Consider the following 20,532-nt stretch of genomic DNA (forward strand, 5'->3'; position numbering starts at 1 on the left):
TTTAATTTTTAATAATGGCTTTTTTTTTAAGATTTTATTTATTTATTTGAGAGAGCAAGAGAGAGAGAGAGAAAGCATGAGAGGGGAGAGTGTCAGAGGGAGAAGCAGACTCCCCGCTGAGCCGGGATCCTGATGCGGGACTGGATCCTGGGACTCCAGGATCATGACCTGAGCTGAAGGCAGTCGCTTAACCAACTGAGCCACCCAGGCACCCTAATAATGGCTGTTTTTGACAACGATCTCATGGAATTCCTACAGATGTAACAGCCAGTTCCTTGAGCTGGCACAAGCCAGCTCTAGCCCACTCCTCCAGTGCCTATTTTGCCATGGAAGGACATTTATTTGTAATTACTGTCATTTCATGAGAGGGATATCATCTCTGAATAAAAGAAAAACCCTAAGGAAGACAACTTACAAGCGTAACCATTGTTCTTATTTTTTACATTTCTTTAATACAGTGTTAAAAATGTCACTTGAGTTCCTACATGGCTGTTTAGACGCCACTGTCCTCTGAGTAGTGTAGTAACATGCAAATGAAGCTATTTTTCATTTAGTCTAGTGAATAAGTACCAATGATCACCCAGATACTTTTCTGTTTTGTAGTTAGTAGGTTACTGTTAGTCTTCAGAACTTTATAATCTGAAGGGGTGAGGAGAGTCACTCATAGATAAGAATATTAGAAAACAAGTCTCGAAGACTTCAAATTTTGTGCAGGCCTTCTTTTAAATCTGCTACACTGCATCAATAGGCACATGCTATGTAAGAGATACTACTACCCTGGGACTGTTATCTTTCCGCTGTTGGGTAGGCCTTGAGCACTACTTTGTGCACCACCCCCTGCAGTTTATGATGTATATACATTTTTTTAAACACCCTTCTTGCCCCTCTTTTCCTTCCACTCACTTTGATACTGAATTAAGTTTCCTATTACCACAAACTTAGTGGCTTAAAACAACACATATTTATTAGCTCATAGTCTATAGATCAGGAGCCCAACACAGGGTGAATGGGATCTCTGCTCATAATATCTCAAGGCTGAAGTCCAGGTGTTGGCCAGCTGTGTTCTCATCTCTCACTCAGAGTTCTCTTTCTGACTCATTCCTGGCGATGGTACAAATCAGTTCCTTGTGGCCATAGGACTGGTCTTCCATGTTTTTATCAGATGTTGGCCAGGTACCACTCCCAGCTCCCAGAGGCCAAACTCACATTCTTGCCTTGTGGACCCTCCCATCTGTCTTCATGTCAGCAAGGGTGGGTCAAATCCTTCTTCAAATCTCTGACTTTTCCTTCTCCCAACACCCAGAGAAAAATTTCTTCTTTTAAAGTATGATTACATAGAGTAACTTTAATTATATCTATGATCACGATCATAGGAATGATATCCCGTCATCTTGACAAAGGGGGGAATTTTGAAAGGGTAATTGGAAGTCCTAGAATTCTGTCCACCACAAATACTAGATATATCATTTAATCATAATGGTGGCTATGTGGAAAGTTTCAACTTAGTGATAAAACTTTAAAAATTATATCTGGAAATAAAGTCTGAAAAAATATAAAAATAAAATAAAAATAAAAATTTATCTGGATCCAGTAACTATTTCCTTCAGAATAGAAATTAATTTTTGGTAATGAAAATTTAATCTCTTGAATTAGCATGGAGCAATGGAGCAAAGATAATAACATTTAGAAAATAAAATAGTGAAGACAAGATTGTATTTAATTCTTTTTTTTTTTTTTTTAAGATTTTATTCATTTAAGAGAGAGCAAGAAAGAGGGCATGAGCCGAGGGTAGGGGTAGAGGGCTAGGGAGAAGCAGACTCCCCACTGAGCAGGGAGCCCAACTTGACTCCAGGTTCCATTCCAGGACCTGGAGATCATGACCCGAGCTGAAGGCAGATGCTTAACCATCTGAGCCACCCAGGCACCCCAAGATTATATTTAATTCTTAAGTCTAAGTAATTGGTAGAATAAATTAAAGACAACTTATTTTGAACACTACCTAAATGTTGGTTAAGAAAACAAGTTCAAAGATATCTAAACATTACCTAAAAATGATACATCTAATACAAATGTATAAAATACAGAGCCTTGGGGCGCCTGGGTGGCTCAGATGGTTGAGCATCTGCCTTTGGCTCAGGTCATGATCTCCAGGTCCTGGGCTCGACTCAGCTCAGCAGGGATTCTGCTTCTTCCTCTCCCTCTGCCTCTGCCTCTCCCCCTGTTTGTGCTCTCTCTGTCTCCCTTTCTCTCTCTCTCAAATAAATAAATAGATCTTTAAAAAAAAAAATACAGAGCCTTGTTTCACAAAAGCCCAACTAATATGTTTACTCGAGAAGAGGGAGTTTCACCAAGGTTGAGGGAAAAGGTTGAAACTCATAGTAAATAAAAATTCTTTATTGAAAAACCTGGCTTATGGAAACAGTTAAGCAAAAATTTATGGCAAAATTTATTGCATTCTTGATAATGCAAATATTGACATGAACAAAAATGTAGGAAAATCAGCCTATGATTGAGTTATGGTATGTCCGTACAATGGAAAAACTTGGAACCATTCATCTAACATTTATTGAACATCTCCTATGTGACACATTTTGCTTAGCTCTGAATAGAATATTAGCCATCAAAAAAAATCCTTTGAAGCATAACTAATAACTTAAGAATGTTCATTATGTAGGGTTAAGTGCTGTAAAACTTAATTTATTAAACATGATCCTAGTTTTATTGATATGGATAGAAAAAATTGAAGGCAAGAAAAGCATTTTATTTTATTTATTTTATTTTTTTAAAGATTTTATTTATTTATTTGAGAGAGAGAATGAGAGAGAGAGAGAGCACATGAGAGGGGGGAGGGTCAGAGGGAGAAGCAGACTCCCTGCTGAGCAGGGAGCCCAATGTGGGACTCGATCCCGGGACTCCAGGATCATGACCTGAGCCGAAGGCAGTCGCTCAACCAACTGAGCCACCCAGGCGCCCAAGAAAAGCATTTTAAAAAGATAAATTTTGATTGGTTCTTTCTATTTTTTCTTAATCATAATTATAAAGAGGCTGAACACCTTCCTTTCTTAGCTACTCCCAATATTTATACTCTAGTGATCTATAAAACATTGCTGAGTTCATTTTATAATGTGTTAAATGTCTGTTATGACTTTTTGACATATACTTATAAAATATTTGACAAAATGTTTTTAAATATGTTAAACTGCTGTATGTTATAATGGTATAAACTATAGCATTAAATATTTTTCTGATGCTCAGAGTACATAATATGTTTTTTCTAAGTTATTCAGAGGACAAATTTCTGAATAAAAACATGAAGAAAAGAGGAGAATGTCCTTTTACTCAGAAATGAGAGAAAAATAACATGGTGTGTTTGTGATGGAGAAAGCAAAGTCCTTTTATTTAGGTAGAAGGGGAAGGGGTAGGAAAGGTACATCACATTTAGTAAGTATCTAATAAGGGTCAGACACTGTATAATGCAAGTTTATTATTTTATCTCACTTAATCTTTATATTCATCTAGGTTAGATATTATTTCATTTAAAAATGACAAGATTGAAGCTCAGAAGGTTAAACTTGAATGAAGTTAGAATTCGTAAGTGCCAGAGCTAGTATTCCCATCTGTGAGAACAGAGCCTTTTCTATTATATTTTTAGTGGGTGAATGGAAATTTAATTGTATGCTTTTTAGTAGTTATTTAATTTCAGTGGAGATTTTGGATGTAAAAAGACATAGAGTAGTACTTAAAATGTCTCTTTTATAAGCAAATCACCTATACATCCAACATCTGAGGTTTGATTTAATGGTGAGAGTAGAAAAGGAAAAGAACTGTATAAATGAACAGACTTTTATTAAAGAAAATCAACAACTTATTAAGGTGCTGAAACTAGATATTTTAGAGTAGGTATTGTATAACTATTCTTCTAGGTTATGTTTCTACAAAGAAATATTTAGTGCTATGTTGTCCAGCATGGTAACCACTCATAAAATATAGCTCTTTAAATTACTTAAAATTAATAATGTAGTCTCTCTACTACAGTAGCCACATTTCAAGTGCTCAGCAGCTACATGTGGTTAGTAGCTGTCTTATTGGACAGGATAGATATAGAACATTTCCATCATCATGGAAATGATGTGCTGACTTTGTTTCTTTCTATAGGAAATAATTTCAGTTTGGTAGTTGTGAGCTTAATTTTTCACTTTAAGCAATTTTTACCTGGGGGTGCCTGGCTCACTCAGTTGGAAGAGCATACAGCTCTTGATCTCAGGATCATGAGTTTGAGCCCTACTTTAGGTGTAAGAATTACTAAAAAATAAACTTTAAAACATATAAAAAATTCTTATCTGTTTAATAAGGTAGTCACACTATAGTTTCCCCATTTAAATGGATTAAAAGTAAATTAGAAATTAAAACATTCTTTATTAGAATTTTTACTATTTCAAAATTGATTTTTGTACTTAATATTTTAAGATTATATTATTGAATACAGTTATAATTAGACCATATTCATATATGGATATTTATATATCCATAATTAGTGTCATGTGGTATGCCATCATATGAATATGCTATATTCTATTATTAATCAATTGATTTTTAAATGTTTTTGCTATTGTAAACAATACTACCCTGAACATTCTCTTACAAGACTTCAGGTACACATATGCAAAAATATTTCTATAGTATATAACCTAGAAATAGAATTTTTGGGTTGTAACGTGTATTTTCAGTTTGATTAAGAAATGCTAAATTATTTTCTACATTGGTTATATCAGTTTGTACTCTGAGATTGTAAAGTTGTCTTCCCTTGTTTTATTTTTAAAGCTTTAAAATATTCTTTCACTTTTTTTATTTATTATTTTTTTTTTATTTTATTTTTTTAAGATTTTATTTATTTGCGAGAGAGACAGAGACAGAGAGCATGAGAGGGAGGAGGGTCAGAGGGAGAAGCAGACTCCCTGCTGAGCAGGGAGCCCGATGTGGGACTCGATCCCGGGACTCCAGGATCATGACCTGAGCCGAAGGCAGTCACTTAACCAACTGAGCCACCCAGGCGCCGTATTCTTTCACTTTTAAGTCCCTGATTTCACATATTTATATTAACATTATTAAGATTACTTATACTATTGAATAACCATTGTTTAGTTTGTTTAAACAAACTAAAAGGTAGGATTTAAAAGGTAGGATCTTAAATCTTATTTCTTTTTTTTTAAAGATTTTATTTATTTATTTGACAGAGAGAGACATAGCGAGAGAGGGAACACAAGCAGGGGGAGTGGGAGAGGGAGAAGCAGGCTTCCTGCTGAGCAGGGAGCCCGATGAGGGGCTCAATCCCAGGACCCTGGGATCATGACCTGAGCCAAATGCAGATGCTTAAAGACTGAGCCACCCAGGCGCCCCTTAAATCTTATTTCTTATGAGCATCAGCATAAGTAGCAATTCTGAAAGCAATAAGCTGATCATCTTGTAAAGTTACTCTTTCTTGTAGCATTTTACGAAGAAGCTTTTTGTCATTAAAAACTACACCAATTTTTGATAGAATATGCTCTGCTTTTAACCTTATTTAGGTGAAGATTCATGGCAAAATAAAATTTTTCTTTTGTTGAGAATTAGCAAATCAGTTACTTGTGTATTTGGTTCTGTTTTGTGCCAGGCATAGTGTTAGTTACTTCGGATACAAATTGTATTAAGTCATGGGTTCTGTCTTCAAGGACCTTGCAGTTCAGAATAGGAGAAAAAACTGTAAATACAGAAATATATTAAAGTGATTTATTTATTTATTAAAGATTTTATTTGAGAGAGAATGAGCGGGAGAGAGAGAAAGTGCATGAGCAGGGTGAGAGGGAGAAGTAGGCTCCTCGCTGAGCAGAGAGCCCGATGTGGGGCTTGATCCCAGGACCCTGGGATCATGACCTGAGCCGTAGGCAGATGCTTAATTGACTGAGCCACCCAGGCATCCCTTTATTAAAGTGATTTCAATGCTGTCAGGAAAACTTGTACATTGGAATCTGAAAGGAGAATATGCTTGACTTGTCAAAGTGTTAAAACTATTTTATATGAGGTGAATATTAAACTGAGCTTATGAGAGCAGAATATTTGTCAGACATCTAGAGGAAGTGATTCTCAACAGAGGGAGCACTATACCCAGCGCCTGGCATATTTTAGGACACTTCAGATCATTGACTATGGCTGAAGGGTGAGGGGACAGTGTGAGAGAGTCAGCTGAAGAGGTGGAAGAGGAGGAAGGTTGGGCCTTTAACTTACTGGCACTGGGGAGCCATTGAAAGATTTTAGTGGATTTTAAGTCATTAAAGAATTTAAAGCAGGGAACTAATTTGAACAGATTGTTACTCTAGATGGTTTCTGCTGCAGTGTGATGGTGAAGATGGATTTGAGAGAGGTAAGCGAACTGCAGTTCGGGAGAGGTGTAGAGGGCCTTAACTAAGGTAGTAACTCTAGCTATAAACTGGAAGATGAGAGATGTTAAGAAAAATATCAGAAATATTCAGGACTTGGTAAACTGTTGGTTGTGGGGGGTGAGAGAAGAGGAAGAATATGAATCACTACTTGATTTCTGACTTGGGTGCTTGAGTGGTTGGGAGAGACACAAGGATGGAAGTTAGAGAAGGAGAAGGGGTATCCAGTTTTGGTGGACCAGGTACTGAATTTTGTTTTAGAAATGGGAAACGTGAGGGCCCTGTGACCATCCAGTTGGATATCCGTGTGGGTCTTAGAAGAGAGGTATGGATTATGGTTATAGATTTAGATAGAAGTCATCATATTTGAGTGGTAGTGAAAGTAAGTTTGGAAAGCATCATAAAAGAAGGAAATGTAAAGTTGAAAAAAGAAGCCAGGAACAGAATTTGGAAAGTACCAGTAAATAAAAGGAATTAATGACAATCTACAACCTTCTTTGTAGTGATATAAAGATATAAATATTTGGATCCACATGAATCTTATCATTTTTTTAATTATTGAAGTATAATTAACAGTGTTATATTAGTTTCAGTTGTACAATAAAATGTTTCAATAATTTTATACATTATTCAGTGCACATCACAATTACCGTACTCTTAAGGAACCTACCTTTTTTAAAAAAATATTTATTTGAGAGAGGGAGTAGGGGGAGGGGCAGACAGAGAGAAGCAGACTCCCTGCTGAGCATGGAATCCATTGTGGGGCTCGGTCCCAGGACCCTGAGATCACGACCTGAGCCAAAGTCAGACGCTTAACTGACTGAGCCACCCAGGCACCCCAGAACTTACCTTTTTATGGAATTAAGGAGCAAATGTATATGCGCTTGTGATGGAAAAAATTACTTAACATGTAAGTTAAATGAATGAAACATGGTATGAACTGTAAGAGTATATACTGAAACTAAAAACAGCTTGGTGTTAAATAATAAAAAGAGGCTTTTTATTTACTATTTCTTTTTATTTTTATTCTTTAAAAGATTTTTATTTATTTGACAGGGAGAGAGCAGGAGAGCACAGGCAGGGGAAGCGGCAGAGGGAGAGGGAGAAGCAGACTCCCTGCTGAGCAGGGAGCATGATGTGGGGCTACATCCCAGGACCCTGGGATCATGACCTGAGCCGAAGGCAGTTGCTTAACCAACCTAGCCACCCAGGGCCCTAAAAAGAGGCTTTTTAGATATGTTTTTTGAATAAGATTAAAATAAATAAAAATGAAAACCATTATAAAAACGAATAGTATTGGGGCGCCTGGGTGGTGCAGTTAGTTTAGCGTTTGACTCTTGGTTTTGGCTCAGGTTGTGATCTCAGGACAGTGAGATTGAGCCCTGAGTCAGGCTCCATACTCAGCATGGACTGTGTTTAAGACTCTCTCTCCCTCTCCCTCTCTCCTCTGCTCTCTCTCTCTCTAAAAATAAATAAATACATCTTTTTTAAAAAAGCTAATAGTATTATTGATAATGAACATATATAAAAAAATGCCATCAGGAACACACCTGAATCAAACAAAATTGGATTTATTAACTTGTAGCACTGAGGAACATGGCACATCATGTGGAACCTTGAAGCATCTCAGTGAGAAGGTGTTAGAAAGGACTTCTAGGATTTGGGTTTATGATTTGGGGGAAGGTCAAGAAAGCAAGGGTTTGATGCTGTCAAAAAGCAGAAGTAATTTTGTTATTGGGGATCCTAATAATTCTTTTTTTTTTTTTTTAAAGATTTTATTTATTTGAGAGAGCACAAGAACACGATGAGGAGCAGAGGGAGAAGCAGACTCCCCACTAAACAGGGAGTCCAATGCGGGACTCGATCCTGGGACGCTGGGATCATGATCTGAGCGGAAGGCAGCCACTTAACTGACTGAGCCACCCAGGCGCCCCAGGGGTCCTAGTAATTCTTACCTAGAAGGCAGGAAGAACATAGTGGTGCTAAAACTAGAATTGATAAGGAAACAGACATATTAGCATAAAAGGGGAGTGTTTGACCATTTCTTGGTTTGGACAGTGTTGTTTTTGTCTCTGTTCAGATAAAGTCAGAGTGGCCTTGTCTGATTTGGGGTGTTCTCCGAAATTGTTTATGTTCAAATAAAATGTTATGAACACCTTGGCATGGCTCTAAGTGCTGAGCCAACTTCCAGCGACACAAGACCAGAGTGATAGTGACAGACCAAGCCCTGGCTGTCCGGAGCTCCTTTTGTCTTTCTTAGTCTCTAACAGTGGTAAGAAAATTCATCAAAGGCTTGGTGGCAAAGACAAATGTTAGGTGTTGTTAGAAGTGCTCTATGCTCTAATAAGTTTGTCGTTGGGATACAGTAAGGATGATAAGAGAATTTTGGAAGGATGGAAGGGTAAGGAGAGGAGAGACCAACTGGTGAATGTTGTTTTTTTTTTTAAGATTTGTTGATTTTAGAGGGAGAGGGAGGGGAGGGGCAGAGGGAGACAGAATCTTCAAGCGGACTCCCTGCAGAGCATGGAGCCTGATGTGGGGCTCGATCCCACGGCCCACGAGATCATGACCTGAGCCTAAATGAAGAGTTGGATGCCCAACTGACTGAGCCACCCAGGCACCCCAGGTGAATGGTTTTTAAATGATCAATTTTGAATATAGTTTAGGTAGATTTCTGAACTGGATTATGGTATGATGAAATTAGTGTTTGTGGACAATACAATTGCCTTTTAAAATTATTAAATATCTAAAAATGATTTTAATGAACATTTTACTTTGTCTATATACTTCAGAATATTTTCCTTAAAAGTATTTGTCCATATACTTTTTTACATTGTTACAATTACTATTTTGTATTCTGAACTTTAAAAAATATTTGCTTAATGTACCATCATACACTTTATTCTGTGTTTTTATCTTGTTTGAAGAGGATCATTTCAATAGTTGTCTCTGAGGCTGTTTTCTCAGAAAGGGAAAAGCAGTAATATGAAGGATATAACAGACATTTGGGAGGAAGAATTAACAAGCATCTATTACTAATGAGATGGAGTAAGGGAAGAGAAGAATAAAAAATTTTGAATCCTTGAAACTGACAAAGTTGAACTATTATCTATATACATAGTTTCTCAGTTGGATGATGTATTATAATATAGTATCAACAAGAGTTTGTAACACCCACCAGTACTATTTCTTCAAGATATCTTGAAAGCTGCAAAATATACCCGATTGTTAAAATGATCAAGTATTTTTAGGTTGAAGTTTTGACATTTGGTGACAATGGTAGAAAATAATTATGAGGGACACCTGGCTGGCTCAGTTGGTAGAGCATGCACCTCTTGTTGTCAGGGTTGTAAGTTCAAGCTCCCCACACTGGGTGTAGAGATTACTTAAAAATAAAATCTTAAAAAAGAAAAATGTTAAAAATATTAGAAAATAATGATGAGGGTAGAATTTAGTAATGGTAAGATATTCATACTCATATCGAAATTAGAATTTATAATCTGCGTGTGGCTGGGTTCACATCCTATAAAAATTAGTCTGAGAACATGAGTGAAGGCTGGTACTTCCGGGTTAAAATACCTGGCATCCCCATTGGTGTTGGTGGTGCTCATTGGAAGGAACACTAGCCTTTCATCCTTAATTTATTCCCCTTGTGCCTATTTGATAAGGTTGTCTTCTTTAGATGACTTTGAAAAAAAAATGTCTTATTTATACACCATGACAAACTAAGGAGAAAAAGGTTCCATTATTGGAGAAGCCTGACTGGTTGAAAGATTATTTTAAACTTTTTTATACTGTAAAAGTTAAAAGGTATACTATACTTAATTTGTTTTAACCATATATAAAATAATTTTAGATATGATGTGTAATACAGATCAAACCACAATATAACAATATTAAAATTAACATATCTAATTCATGGCCTGTAATTTTAAGAAGTGTGTCACATTATAAAACTCTATAAGGGAAAAACCTAGAAATGGTTGAAGTTCATTGCAGTGGACTTCAAACCTATCATATAATTGAAGTCCTGAGACTACATTTCATTCTTAAAGCATAAAGTGAAGCTAAAAGAGGAATGTAAAATTCATTAACATTTTATCATTTTATTTAGATTTTTCAATGTTAAATTTTAACAGGGAGCATACTTAACAATGAACATATACCCAGATAATTTAGGATTAGATGATTTACTTCATCTAATTTTACTGTTAGCATAATAGTTTAATTAATTGTTAAAATCTAGATAATAATAAAGCTATTATTCGTGATTTAAAAATTTTTTTGACCTTCACCATTTATATTTAACTGGTTTTTCTCTTCCAACTTCACAGCTGTGTCATGTTACAGCTGCATGTATGAAAAATTAATTTATTCTTGCTCGTTCATTTCCTCTTAGAATCCAGTATCATTAATCATTCACTGATGTTGACACTTAAAGTCAAATTTATATATAGATTACCTATTACTTATAAAAGTAATGATGGCTGTTTATATAATGAGTGAAATCTCTTATTCCAAATATATTTTTACTTTATAAAGTACAATTTATTTACACATCGGCGTCTCAGATATTTAAGCAAAGTGAGTACATTATGTATAAATTAAATATGTGTGGATCTTTTTCATATTAACTGTATCATTAACCAGACTTCAGTCACTTGGAGAAACTTGTTGGGAAATTGAAAGGCAGAGTATGAAGTAAGAAAATTATTTACAACACATAGACAAAGGGTTAATGTCCTTGCAGTATAAAGAAGTCTTGTGTATTAGTAAGAAAAAACAAGCATCTTTGTCAAAAACAGGCAAAGGACAGGGACGTAGAAATTCAGAAAAGTATAAGTACAGAAACTAAAGAAATATAAGTTTAAAGCAACACTTAACAGATGAGAGTTTGGCAAGTTATTATTAATACTATTTTAATGATAATACTTGATGTTGTGGAAATTGGAGAGAAATAGTCTCCTATACCTCTGGCAGAGATATATACTGATGCAAGTTTCTATAGTATAATTTGGCAATGCACATCAAAAGCCTGTGAATAGGAATGGATGTACACAGAGATTTTTGTCAAAGCACTTTTTATAAAAACAAAGAATTGGAAACAAATGTTTATTATTAGATGATTGGTTAAATTATAAACCCCATGTAATGTAGCCAGTTTTTTTAAAATGGTGTTTTTAAAGTTAGATTGTTAAACTGTATTCAGAAGTGTCTTTGATTTCCTTCAGGGTACTTTGAGGACCACTGGGAGGGGGGAGGCCAAACTCCATTCTGCTCAACCAGAGCAGTTTTGTCCCTGTTTTGTTTTTTTTTTTATTTTTAAAGATTTATTTATTTATTTGAGAGAGCGAGAATGAGAGAGAGAGAGAGTATATGAGAGGGGGGAGGGTTAGAGGGAGAAGCAGGCTCCTCGCCGAGTAGGGAGCCCGATGCGGGACTCGATCCAGGGACTCCAGGATCATGACCTGAGCCTAAGGCAGTTGCTTAACCAACTGAGCCACCCAGGCGCCCCTGTCCCTGTTTTTTAATATACAAGTTTCAAAAAATGAGAATATGCCTGGGAAAAGGGTGGGAGGGGGGAACATTTGGCATTCGAAGTGTTCAGTGCAAAGGAAAGATATTTAGTTACCTTGCCAAATGAAAAGTAGTAGAGTATAAAACATTGGGTATAAGGGTGCCTGGGTGGCTCAGTTGTTAAGCATCTGCCTTCGGTTCAGATCATGATCCGGGAGTCCTGGGATCGAGCCCCGCATCGGGCTCCCTGCTCAGCGGGAAGCCTGCTTCTCCCTCTCCCATTCCCCCTGCTTGTGTTCCCTCTCTCACTGTCTCTCTCTGTGAAATAAATAAATAAATAAAATCTTAAAAAAAGAAAAATTGGGTATAGTTGGGTCTCAATGTTTAAAAATACTGTAACTCCATCTGTCTATGCATATGAGAAAATGGAAATTTATTGTAATAAATTAGGTAACAAAATCATAAAAAAAAAAGGCAATAGTGATATGATGGAATTTTAGGTGATTTTTACCCTCTGTTTTGTTTTGTTTTGTTTTTAAAACACATTTCCAGCAAGTATTTATTATTAGTTAAGCCGTGATTCAGGATCCCAGGGTGGGGATTGCCATGTACCTTCTCCCGCCTTCACAACACTGGGAAAAGGATGGAGGACAGAGGAGAGGTGGAGTAGACCCGCTTCAGATCTTGCCAGGAAATGTGCCTTCTGCTTGGTGATCATCCTAGGTTGACACCCAGGATATGGGGCAGAGGGACTTGTACACACACTGGTACCATTGACACGTGGAGACAACACCGCCTTTATCGGTCATCATCTTTTCACAGCGGTGGAGGTCCAGGTGGTCATGCCAGCATTTCTTGGTCTGGTTCTGGTTCGGGAAGTGGCTCTCAGAAGGAGCAGTCCAGTAGTTCTTGATTTTGGTCTTGGTGTCTTTTTCCATGGTGCTGACTCCAAAAGACACCCTGGAACAGCTCACAGCTCAGTGTCTACCCTCTGTTTTTCTTATCTATATTTTATAAAATGAACAGGTGCTATGTATGATGAGGTGGAAAAAAGCAATAGCAATTACTTATAAATACTTTTAAAGTACTATCACATTTCCATGCAAAGTCCCCTTTTAATATTGGTGTGGTCAAGTATAAGATTTACTACATGGCAGCTACTGTTTTAAGCAGTTGACATACATTAACCCATCTAATCATTATAACAACTCCAGTTAGGTATTATTAATATACACAAAACGTAAATTGACCAAAGTCATGCTGCTGATTAGGTCTACCTTGATACATTACCTCTTGTTTACAAAGGTAAACTCCTTTGTAACTTGTTTACAAAGGTAAACTCCTTTGTAACTCCATCTTATTAAACTCCAGCTTATATTACCAATTCCCATAAATTTCAAAAATAGTTTATAAGTGCTAGATGTGAAAACATATATAGATATATTGACATGTTTGTATATATTTTGTATTTTCTTTGTAATCTCATCCTGTTAGAAGCCTTTGACTTGCTATAACTTCACTCATTGCCACCATCATATGCAGATAGGAAAGAAGAGGATCTTCTGAGTTGATCAGATGCTCATCCTTATTAAAACATTTTAGGGGCACCTGGGTGGCTCAGTTGGTTTAGTGTCAACTCTTTTTTTTTTTTAAGATTTTATTTATTTATTTGACAGAGAGAGACACAGCGAGAGAGGGAACACAAGCAGGGGGAGTGGGAGAGGGAGAAGCAGGCTTCCCGCTGAGCAGGGAGCCCAATGCAGGGCTCAATCCCAGGACCCTGGGACCATGACTGAGCCACCCAGGCACCCCGGTTAAGTGTCAACTCTTGATTTATCAGGTTCAGGTCATGATCTCAGGGTTGTGAGATTGAGTCCCATGTCGGGCTCAGCCCTGGGCATGGAGCCTGCTTAGTATTCTCTCTCTCCCCCTCCCTTTGGCCCTCCCCCCTCTCCCTTTCTCTCTAAAAAAAGAAAAATAAACACCTTTAAAAAAAAACGCAACCTTTCAGAAACCTGTTTATGACAGTGCTGGCCCTGAGTTACTGTTTGTTTTTAAGCAAGCTGAGCAGCACACACATACAGATACGTACAGTGTCTACATGCTGGGCCTCTGGAACACGTGCAAATCATTTGCCCTTGGAACATACACAAATCATGGGTTTTTATACTTGAAGATGGCATTTCTTTTGGTATTATTTCCTGGTCCAGACTTCCCACTGTCAGCAAGATTTATGCTTGACTTATTTATGGTAGTGACTGATTGTGTTGAGCCATCCACATATTCTCTTATCTGTGACCCTTTGGGCCTTCACAGAACTAGGTGAAAAAGCTAGGAGGGAACTGAGTGCATTTAGAGACCAATAATCCCTATGTAATGTGCTTTTTTTCAACAGCAGAGAGTTCATTTACAAAATACTGTTTAGGTTTGATGAGGGCTAGAAAGATTCTAAGGGAAAAGGGTCATGTAAGAGAAAGGAAGAATTACTAACAAGGGTAATAAAGTATGCTGAACAAATGGATGGAGAATACAGGAGAAAATGAGTATAGGGAAGTATGCTAATGAAAATATAGAAATTAAAACAGTATTACTAAAAGGTGGTGACCTAATCAGGGAAATATTATGATATCCTTATGAGTAAAATGAGCCCTTCTCCACATTTTTCTTGATGTTAAAAAATCCATATCCCTAGCTGAAAGATAATTTTTAGATAAGTATTTAAGTATTAGAAAATCCTTATGTGGCACATAAATTCATATGTAGTCATAAATTAATGAAGCCCTTGCCTAAAACTACATGTGTTTCTTTTCTCTTTGATTGTATAATTTGTGGTAATGTAAAAATTGTTATTGGGTGTAGCTGGGACCTTGGCTTATGTGTATCCAGTGATTCATCCAGTGAAAGAATTAGAGCTGAGTTGTGGAACTTGTTTCATGCCTGGAAAGATCCCCTGGGGCTTTGTGACCCTTCTGTGATCATTGGAGCAGGCTGGGCACTTGAAGAGATTCTCTAATTTTTTTTAGAGGAGGAGGGTTTGTTCATTCTTCGCCCAACCTTGCACCCGCCATAAAGGTTTTCTCCCATGGCATATAATATCCTGCTCTCTGATACATAGATTGGAAGATGAAGGTAGTCATGGAGTTAATAAAAACATTTCAAAATAATGTAATATCTCATAGTCATTACTCTATGTTAATTATTTTACATTAATAGGACTGAACAGTATAGGGATGTAATCTATTTCCAAACCTTTGCAAAGTACCTCTCAGATCTTTATGACTTTACTCTAAGACTGTGTATCCAAGATGGTAGTCACTAGCCTGTGTGGCTATTGAAATTTAACTTAATAAAAATTAAACAAAATATTTGGCCCTCAGTTGCACTAACAGTGTCTTAAGTGCTCATTAGTTACTTATTAGCTACCACTGTGGACAGTGCAAATGTAGAACGTTTCTATCCATTGCATAAAATTCTGTTGGTCTGTACTCCTGTAGAGGAGATATATATACATATGTATATGTGCCTTTTGAGGAGGTCATTGATGTTGCCTCACCCATGTCTTTATAAGTTTATTGAAGAGAAATAACCATATTTTTTTCAAGTTGATCAGAGGTTCTTACAGCTTTGACAGTATATTATGATGACAGATTTGCAAATTAGCTAACTTTACTATGAGGAAAGCTTCATTCAAGTTAATCAGTTATAGAGATTTACTGTGTTAATCTGTAAAATATTTTAAAGTTGGGCTTCTGGGAAATAGCATTATATAGGTAGTGAAAAAGAACACTTATTTTCAATACAGGAAATGTGATCTTGTCCCAGCTTTGCCACTAACTAGTTATAAGACGTTGGGCATTTTCCCTCCATGACTTACTTATTTTATAACTGGAAATATATCTTATAACTGGAAATTTATAATTGGAAATACTTTTCTTTTAAGATTTCCTTATTTATTTATTTTAGAGAGAGAACATGGGGGTTGGGGAGGGGCAGAGGGAGAGGGAGGGAGAGAAAATCCCAAGCAGACTCCCCACTGTGTGTGGAACCCAATGTGGGGATCAGTCTCACAGCCCTGAGATCACAACCTTGAGCCAAAACCAAGAGTTGGACACTTAACAACTAAGCCACCCAGATGCCCCTGGAAATACTTTCTGACCTCCTTCACTCATTTCATCCCCACCCCGCCTCTGGCAACTACTAGTCTCTTCTCTGTATCTGTGAGCTTGGGGTTTTGTTTGTTTGTTTGCTTTTTAAGATCCCACATGTGAGATCACCACATTTATCTTTTATTATCTGACTTATTTTACTTAACATAATGCCCTCAGAGTCCACCCATGTTTTTGCAAATGGTAAGATTTTCTTCTTTTTTTGTGGCTCAAAAATATTCCATGTATATATAAATATAAACATATAGTATGTGTCCCGTTTTCTTTATACCTTCATTTGTTGGTGGACACTTAGGTTGTTTCCTTATCTTTGCTATTGTAAATAATGTTGCAGTAAACATGAGGTTGCATATATCTTTTTGAATTAGTGTTTTCATTTTTTTCTGATAAATACCCAGAAGTAGAATTTCTGGATCATATGGTAGGTGTATTTAAACATTTTTGAGGGGCGCCTGGGTGGCTCAGTCGGTTAAGTGGCTGCATTCAGCTCAGGTCATGATCCCCGGGGTCCTGGGGTCGAGCCCCGCATCGGACTCCCTGCTCGGTGGGGAGGCTGCTGCTTCTCCCTCTGCCTGCAGCTCTGCCTACTTGTGCTCTCTGTCAAATAAATAAATAAAATCTTAAAAAAAAAACATTTTTGAGGAACCTCCATACTATTTTCCATAGTGGTTGCACCTATTTACATTCTCTCCAACAATGCACAAAAGTTCCCTTTTGGGGCGCCTGGGTGGCTCAGTCATTAAGCATCTGCCTTCAGCTCAGGTCGTGATCCCAGGGTCCTGGGATTGGGCCCCTTGTCGGGCTCCCTGCTCGGAGGGAGGCCTGCTTCTCCCTCTCCCACTCCCCCTGCTTGTGTTTCCTTTCTCGCTGTGTCTCTCTGTCAAATAAATAAATAAAAATCTTAAAAAAAAAAGTTCCCTTTTTTCCATATCCTTGCCAACACTTGTTATCTCTTATCTTTTTGATATAGCAATTCTAACAGGTATGAGGTGATATTTCATTGTTGTATTAATTTGCACTTCCCTGATGATGAGTGATGTTAAACATCTTTCCATGTATCTGTTGGCCATCTGTATGTCTTCTTGGAAAAATGTCTATTCGGATCCTCTGTCTATTTTCAATCGGATTGTTTTTTGCAGCTGAGTTGTATGAATTCCTTGTATATGTTGGATATTAGCCCCTTATCAGATAAATGATTTACAGATATTTTCTCCCCCTCAGTAGGTTGCCATTTCATTTTGTTGATTTTTTTGTTTTTGTTTTGTGTGTGTGTGTGTGTGTGTGTGTGTTGATATGCAGAAGCTTTTTAGTTTGATACAGTCTCATTTGTTTATTTTTACTTTTTTTAAAAAAGATTTTATTTATTTGACAGAGAGAGACAGTGAGAGAGGGAACACAAGCAGGGGGAATGGGAGAGGGAGAAGCAGGCTTCCCACTGAGCAAGGAGCCTGATGCGGGGCTTGATCTCAGGACTCTGGGATCATGACCTGAGCTGAAGGCAGACGCTTAACAACTGAGCCACCCAGGTGCCCCTGTTTATTTTTACCTTTGTTGCCTTAGACTTTGGGCATGTAATTTCCCAAAGTTAATTTTGGATTTAATTTCTTCACCTTTAAATTGTGGGTTTAAATAAAATATTTTTAAAAGTTTCTTTGTTGTAACAGTTACTTGCTATTTGTTTTCTGATACAACTTTTATAAAAGACCTATGGTTTTGTTTTTGTTTTTTTAAAGATTTTATTTATTTATTTGAGACAGAGAGAATGAGAGAGAGCACATGAGAGAGGGGAGGGTCAGAGGGAGAAGCAGACTCTCTGCCGAGCAGGAAGCCCAATGCGGGACTCGATCCAGGGACTCCAGGATCATGACCTGAGCCGAAGGCAGTCGCCCAACCAACTGAGCCACCCAGGCGCCCAAGACCTATGGTTTTGAATGGAAGAGATAATATAAAAAGAAAGAGAAGGTGTGATGATGCTGCTAAGAGAAGCCTGCCTTATACACAATTATTTTAAGACAGCATTTAGCTGTACAAATCGCTGAACCGCTACCAAGGAATATGAAGATTCTGTTGGTCTTATGTTGTAGCAGCTTATCATAAAATGCTGCTTTCATCATGTTCATTCCTTCTGTATAAAGACCGTGATTAGCTTTGGAGTCATGCAGATCTGAATTTAGATATCATTTCCTCTGAATACTAGCTCTGTAGCATTGAATGAGTTACATAACCTGTCTGCCTCAGTTTCCTATTGGATGGATGAAACGTGTTATCGTGATCTTCTAGAGCTTGCAGCCAATTCTGAGGGATAGACACATTATTACAGTAATGGGTGGGAAAGTTGGTTGTAGATGTGGACCACATATTATAAAAACAGAAAAGAAGGTTAGTTAACTGAGACCTGGCCATGGTAGAGAAGGAAGAGAAGGATGTAGTGGAAGGGTGTCTTCCAGGGAGGATAAGACCCTGGTATGTGAGGTCTACAGCTAAAACATTCAGAAGGAGTAGAGGAGTATGGTACAAATTAAGCCTGGAAATACAGGCAAAGGCTAGGAAATAAAGAGAGTTTAAACTTCATGCTGAGTGCTGTGGGATCACATTGAAAACTTTAAAGCCTGTATTTATGAGCAGAGTAATGTGAACATAACAGGAGAGAAGGAGCAAATCTTTGCTTCAGGACGTTCACTGTAGCAGCAATGTAGAGAATGGGTTAAAAGCAAAGAGACCATAGGAAGCTATTTTTTTCCAGTTTAAGTGAGAAATAATGAATTTTATTAGGATAATGGAAGGAAGGGAGCAGATTCTATACATGTTAAGGAAGTAAAATCAGTATTAATTAATTGGTAGTTCATGTGAGGTTGAGGAAGATGGAGATTTCTGTCTCAAGTAACAGAATGGATGATGGTGACTTTTCACTTGGTAAGGAATACATTAAGTAGAATTGACTAGTGAGGCAATATAGTGTATTTAGGAGGCTACACTTTGAAGCCATACTGCCTGGTTTAAAATCCTTCACTAGCTTTGTGGCCATGGGTGTGTCTCTTGTGCCTTAATTTCCTTCATTAGCTTCATTAAAAAAATTTGCTATTGAAGTATAGTTGACATGCAGTATTATATTTTAAGTGTACAATATAGTGATTTGACGATTCTGTACATTATTCAGTGCTCACCATATTAAGTATAGTCACCGTACAACATTATTACAATACTATTGACTGTTTTCCCCATGCTGTACTTTTCATCTCTGTGACTTATTTATTTTACAACTGGAAGTTGGTAGTTTAATCCCCTTCACCTATTTCATTAGCATCATTTACACGTGAGTTAATGTGTGTGAAATGCTTAGAATAATTTCTGGCATGTAAGCACTGTATGTGTTTACCAGTAGTAGTAGAGGATATGGGCTAGTTCACTTTTAGACATGAGGGAGAGTGCTATGGAAATTCGTAATATGCAGTTAGATATATAGACTAGAGTCCAGTAGAGAAGTCTGGGCTGGAAATACCATAATGGAAGTTATATAAGTAGTAGTTGAAAAGGGAATACAGAAAATATCCCAAGGAAGGGCACCTGGGTGGCTCAGTTGGTTAAGCGCCTGCCTTTGGCTCAGGTCGTGATCCCAGGGTCCTGGGATCGAGCCCTGCATTAGGCTCCCTGCTCAGTGGGTGTCTGTTTCTTCCTCTCCCCCTGCCCCTGCTAATGCTCTCTCTCTCTCTCTCTCAAATAAAATCTTAAAAAAGAAAAAAGAAAAGAAAATATCCCAAGGAAAGCAGATAGAGTGAGAAGGCCAAGATGGAACATTAGGGAACAATAATTTAAAAGTCAAGGAAGACCAACTTATAAATGTAACTGAGGGGGGAGTAAGTAGAGGCATAAGAAAGAAAATTAGGCTTAGGGTCCCAGATGCCAAGAGCAGTGAAAGAGTGATTAATGTCAAGCGCTATAAAGCTGACCAATATGGTAAGACTGAAGAGTCCTCTGGCTTTGCACCAAAGAAGCCGAAGTTTGACCTTAGTGGGAGCATTTCTTTAGAGTTTGGTATAGAAGTCACTTTACCAAGGACTGAGGAATAAATGGATCAGGAGGGAACAGAAATGGTGAGTTTAGATCTCTCTGTCTCATTTTGTTTTTTATTTTTATTTTTTTATTTTTTAAAGATTTTATTTATTTGACAGAGAGACACAGCGAGAAAGGGAACATAAGCAGGGGGAGTGGGAGAGGGAGAAGCAGGCTCCCTGCCGAGCAGGGAGCTCGACGTGGGGCTTGATCCCAGGACCCTGGGATCATGACCTGAGCCGAAGGCAGACGCTTAATGACTGAGCCACCCAGGTGCACCTCTCATTTTGTTTTTTAAATTTAGTTTTATCAAAGTAGTAGTTAAAAAACAAATAGTTAAAAAAAAAAATCAAATAGTTCTATAAGTCTTAGAAGGAAAAAAGGAA

At 37.4% G+C, this 20,532-nt stretch overlaps 2 protein-coding genes across 3 annotated transcripts in view; one reads left to right on the plus strand and one right to left on the minus strand.

Annotated features, from left to right (window-relative positions):
* Positions 1–20,532, plus strand: part of LIN28B (lin-28 homolog B) — a 129,564-nt gene that overhangs the window by 31,982 nt on the left and 77,050 nt on the right. The gene's annotated exons all lie outside the window — the stretch shown is intronic.
* Positions 12,650–12,868, minus strand: LOC123837060 (cytochrome c oxidase subunit 6B1-like). Its single transcript, XM_045866046.1, has one exon. It carries the CDS (start codon positions 12,866–12,868, stop codon positions 12,650–12,652), a length of 219 nt encoding a protein of 72 aa, XP_045722002.1.

This window comes from Mirounga angustirostris, unplaced genomic scaffold, assembly GCF_029215605.1.
Source record: "Mirounga angustirostris isolate CCGP_5_RB_7025 unplaced genomic scaffold, mMirAng1.0.hap1 SCAF_8, whole genome shotgun sequence".
NCBI lineage: Eukaryota > Metazoa > Chordata > Mammalia > Carnivora > Phocidae > Mirounga > Mirounga angustirostris.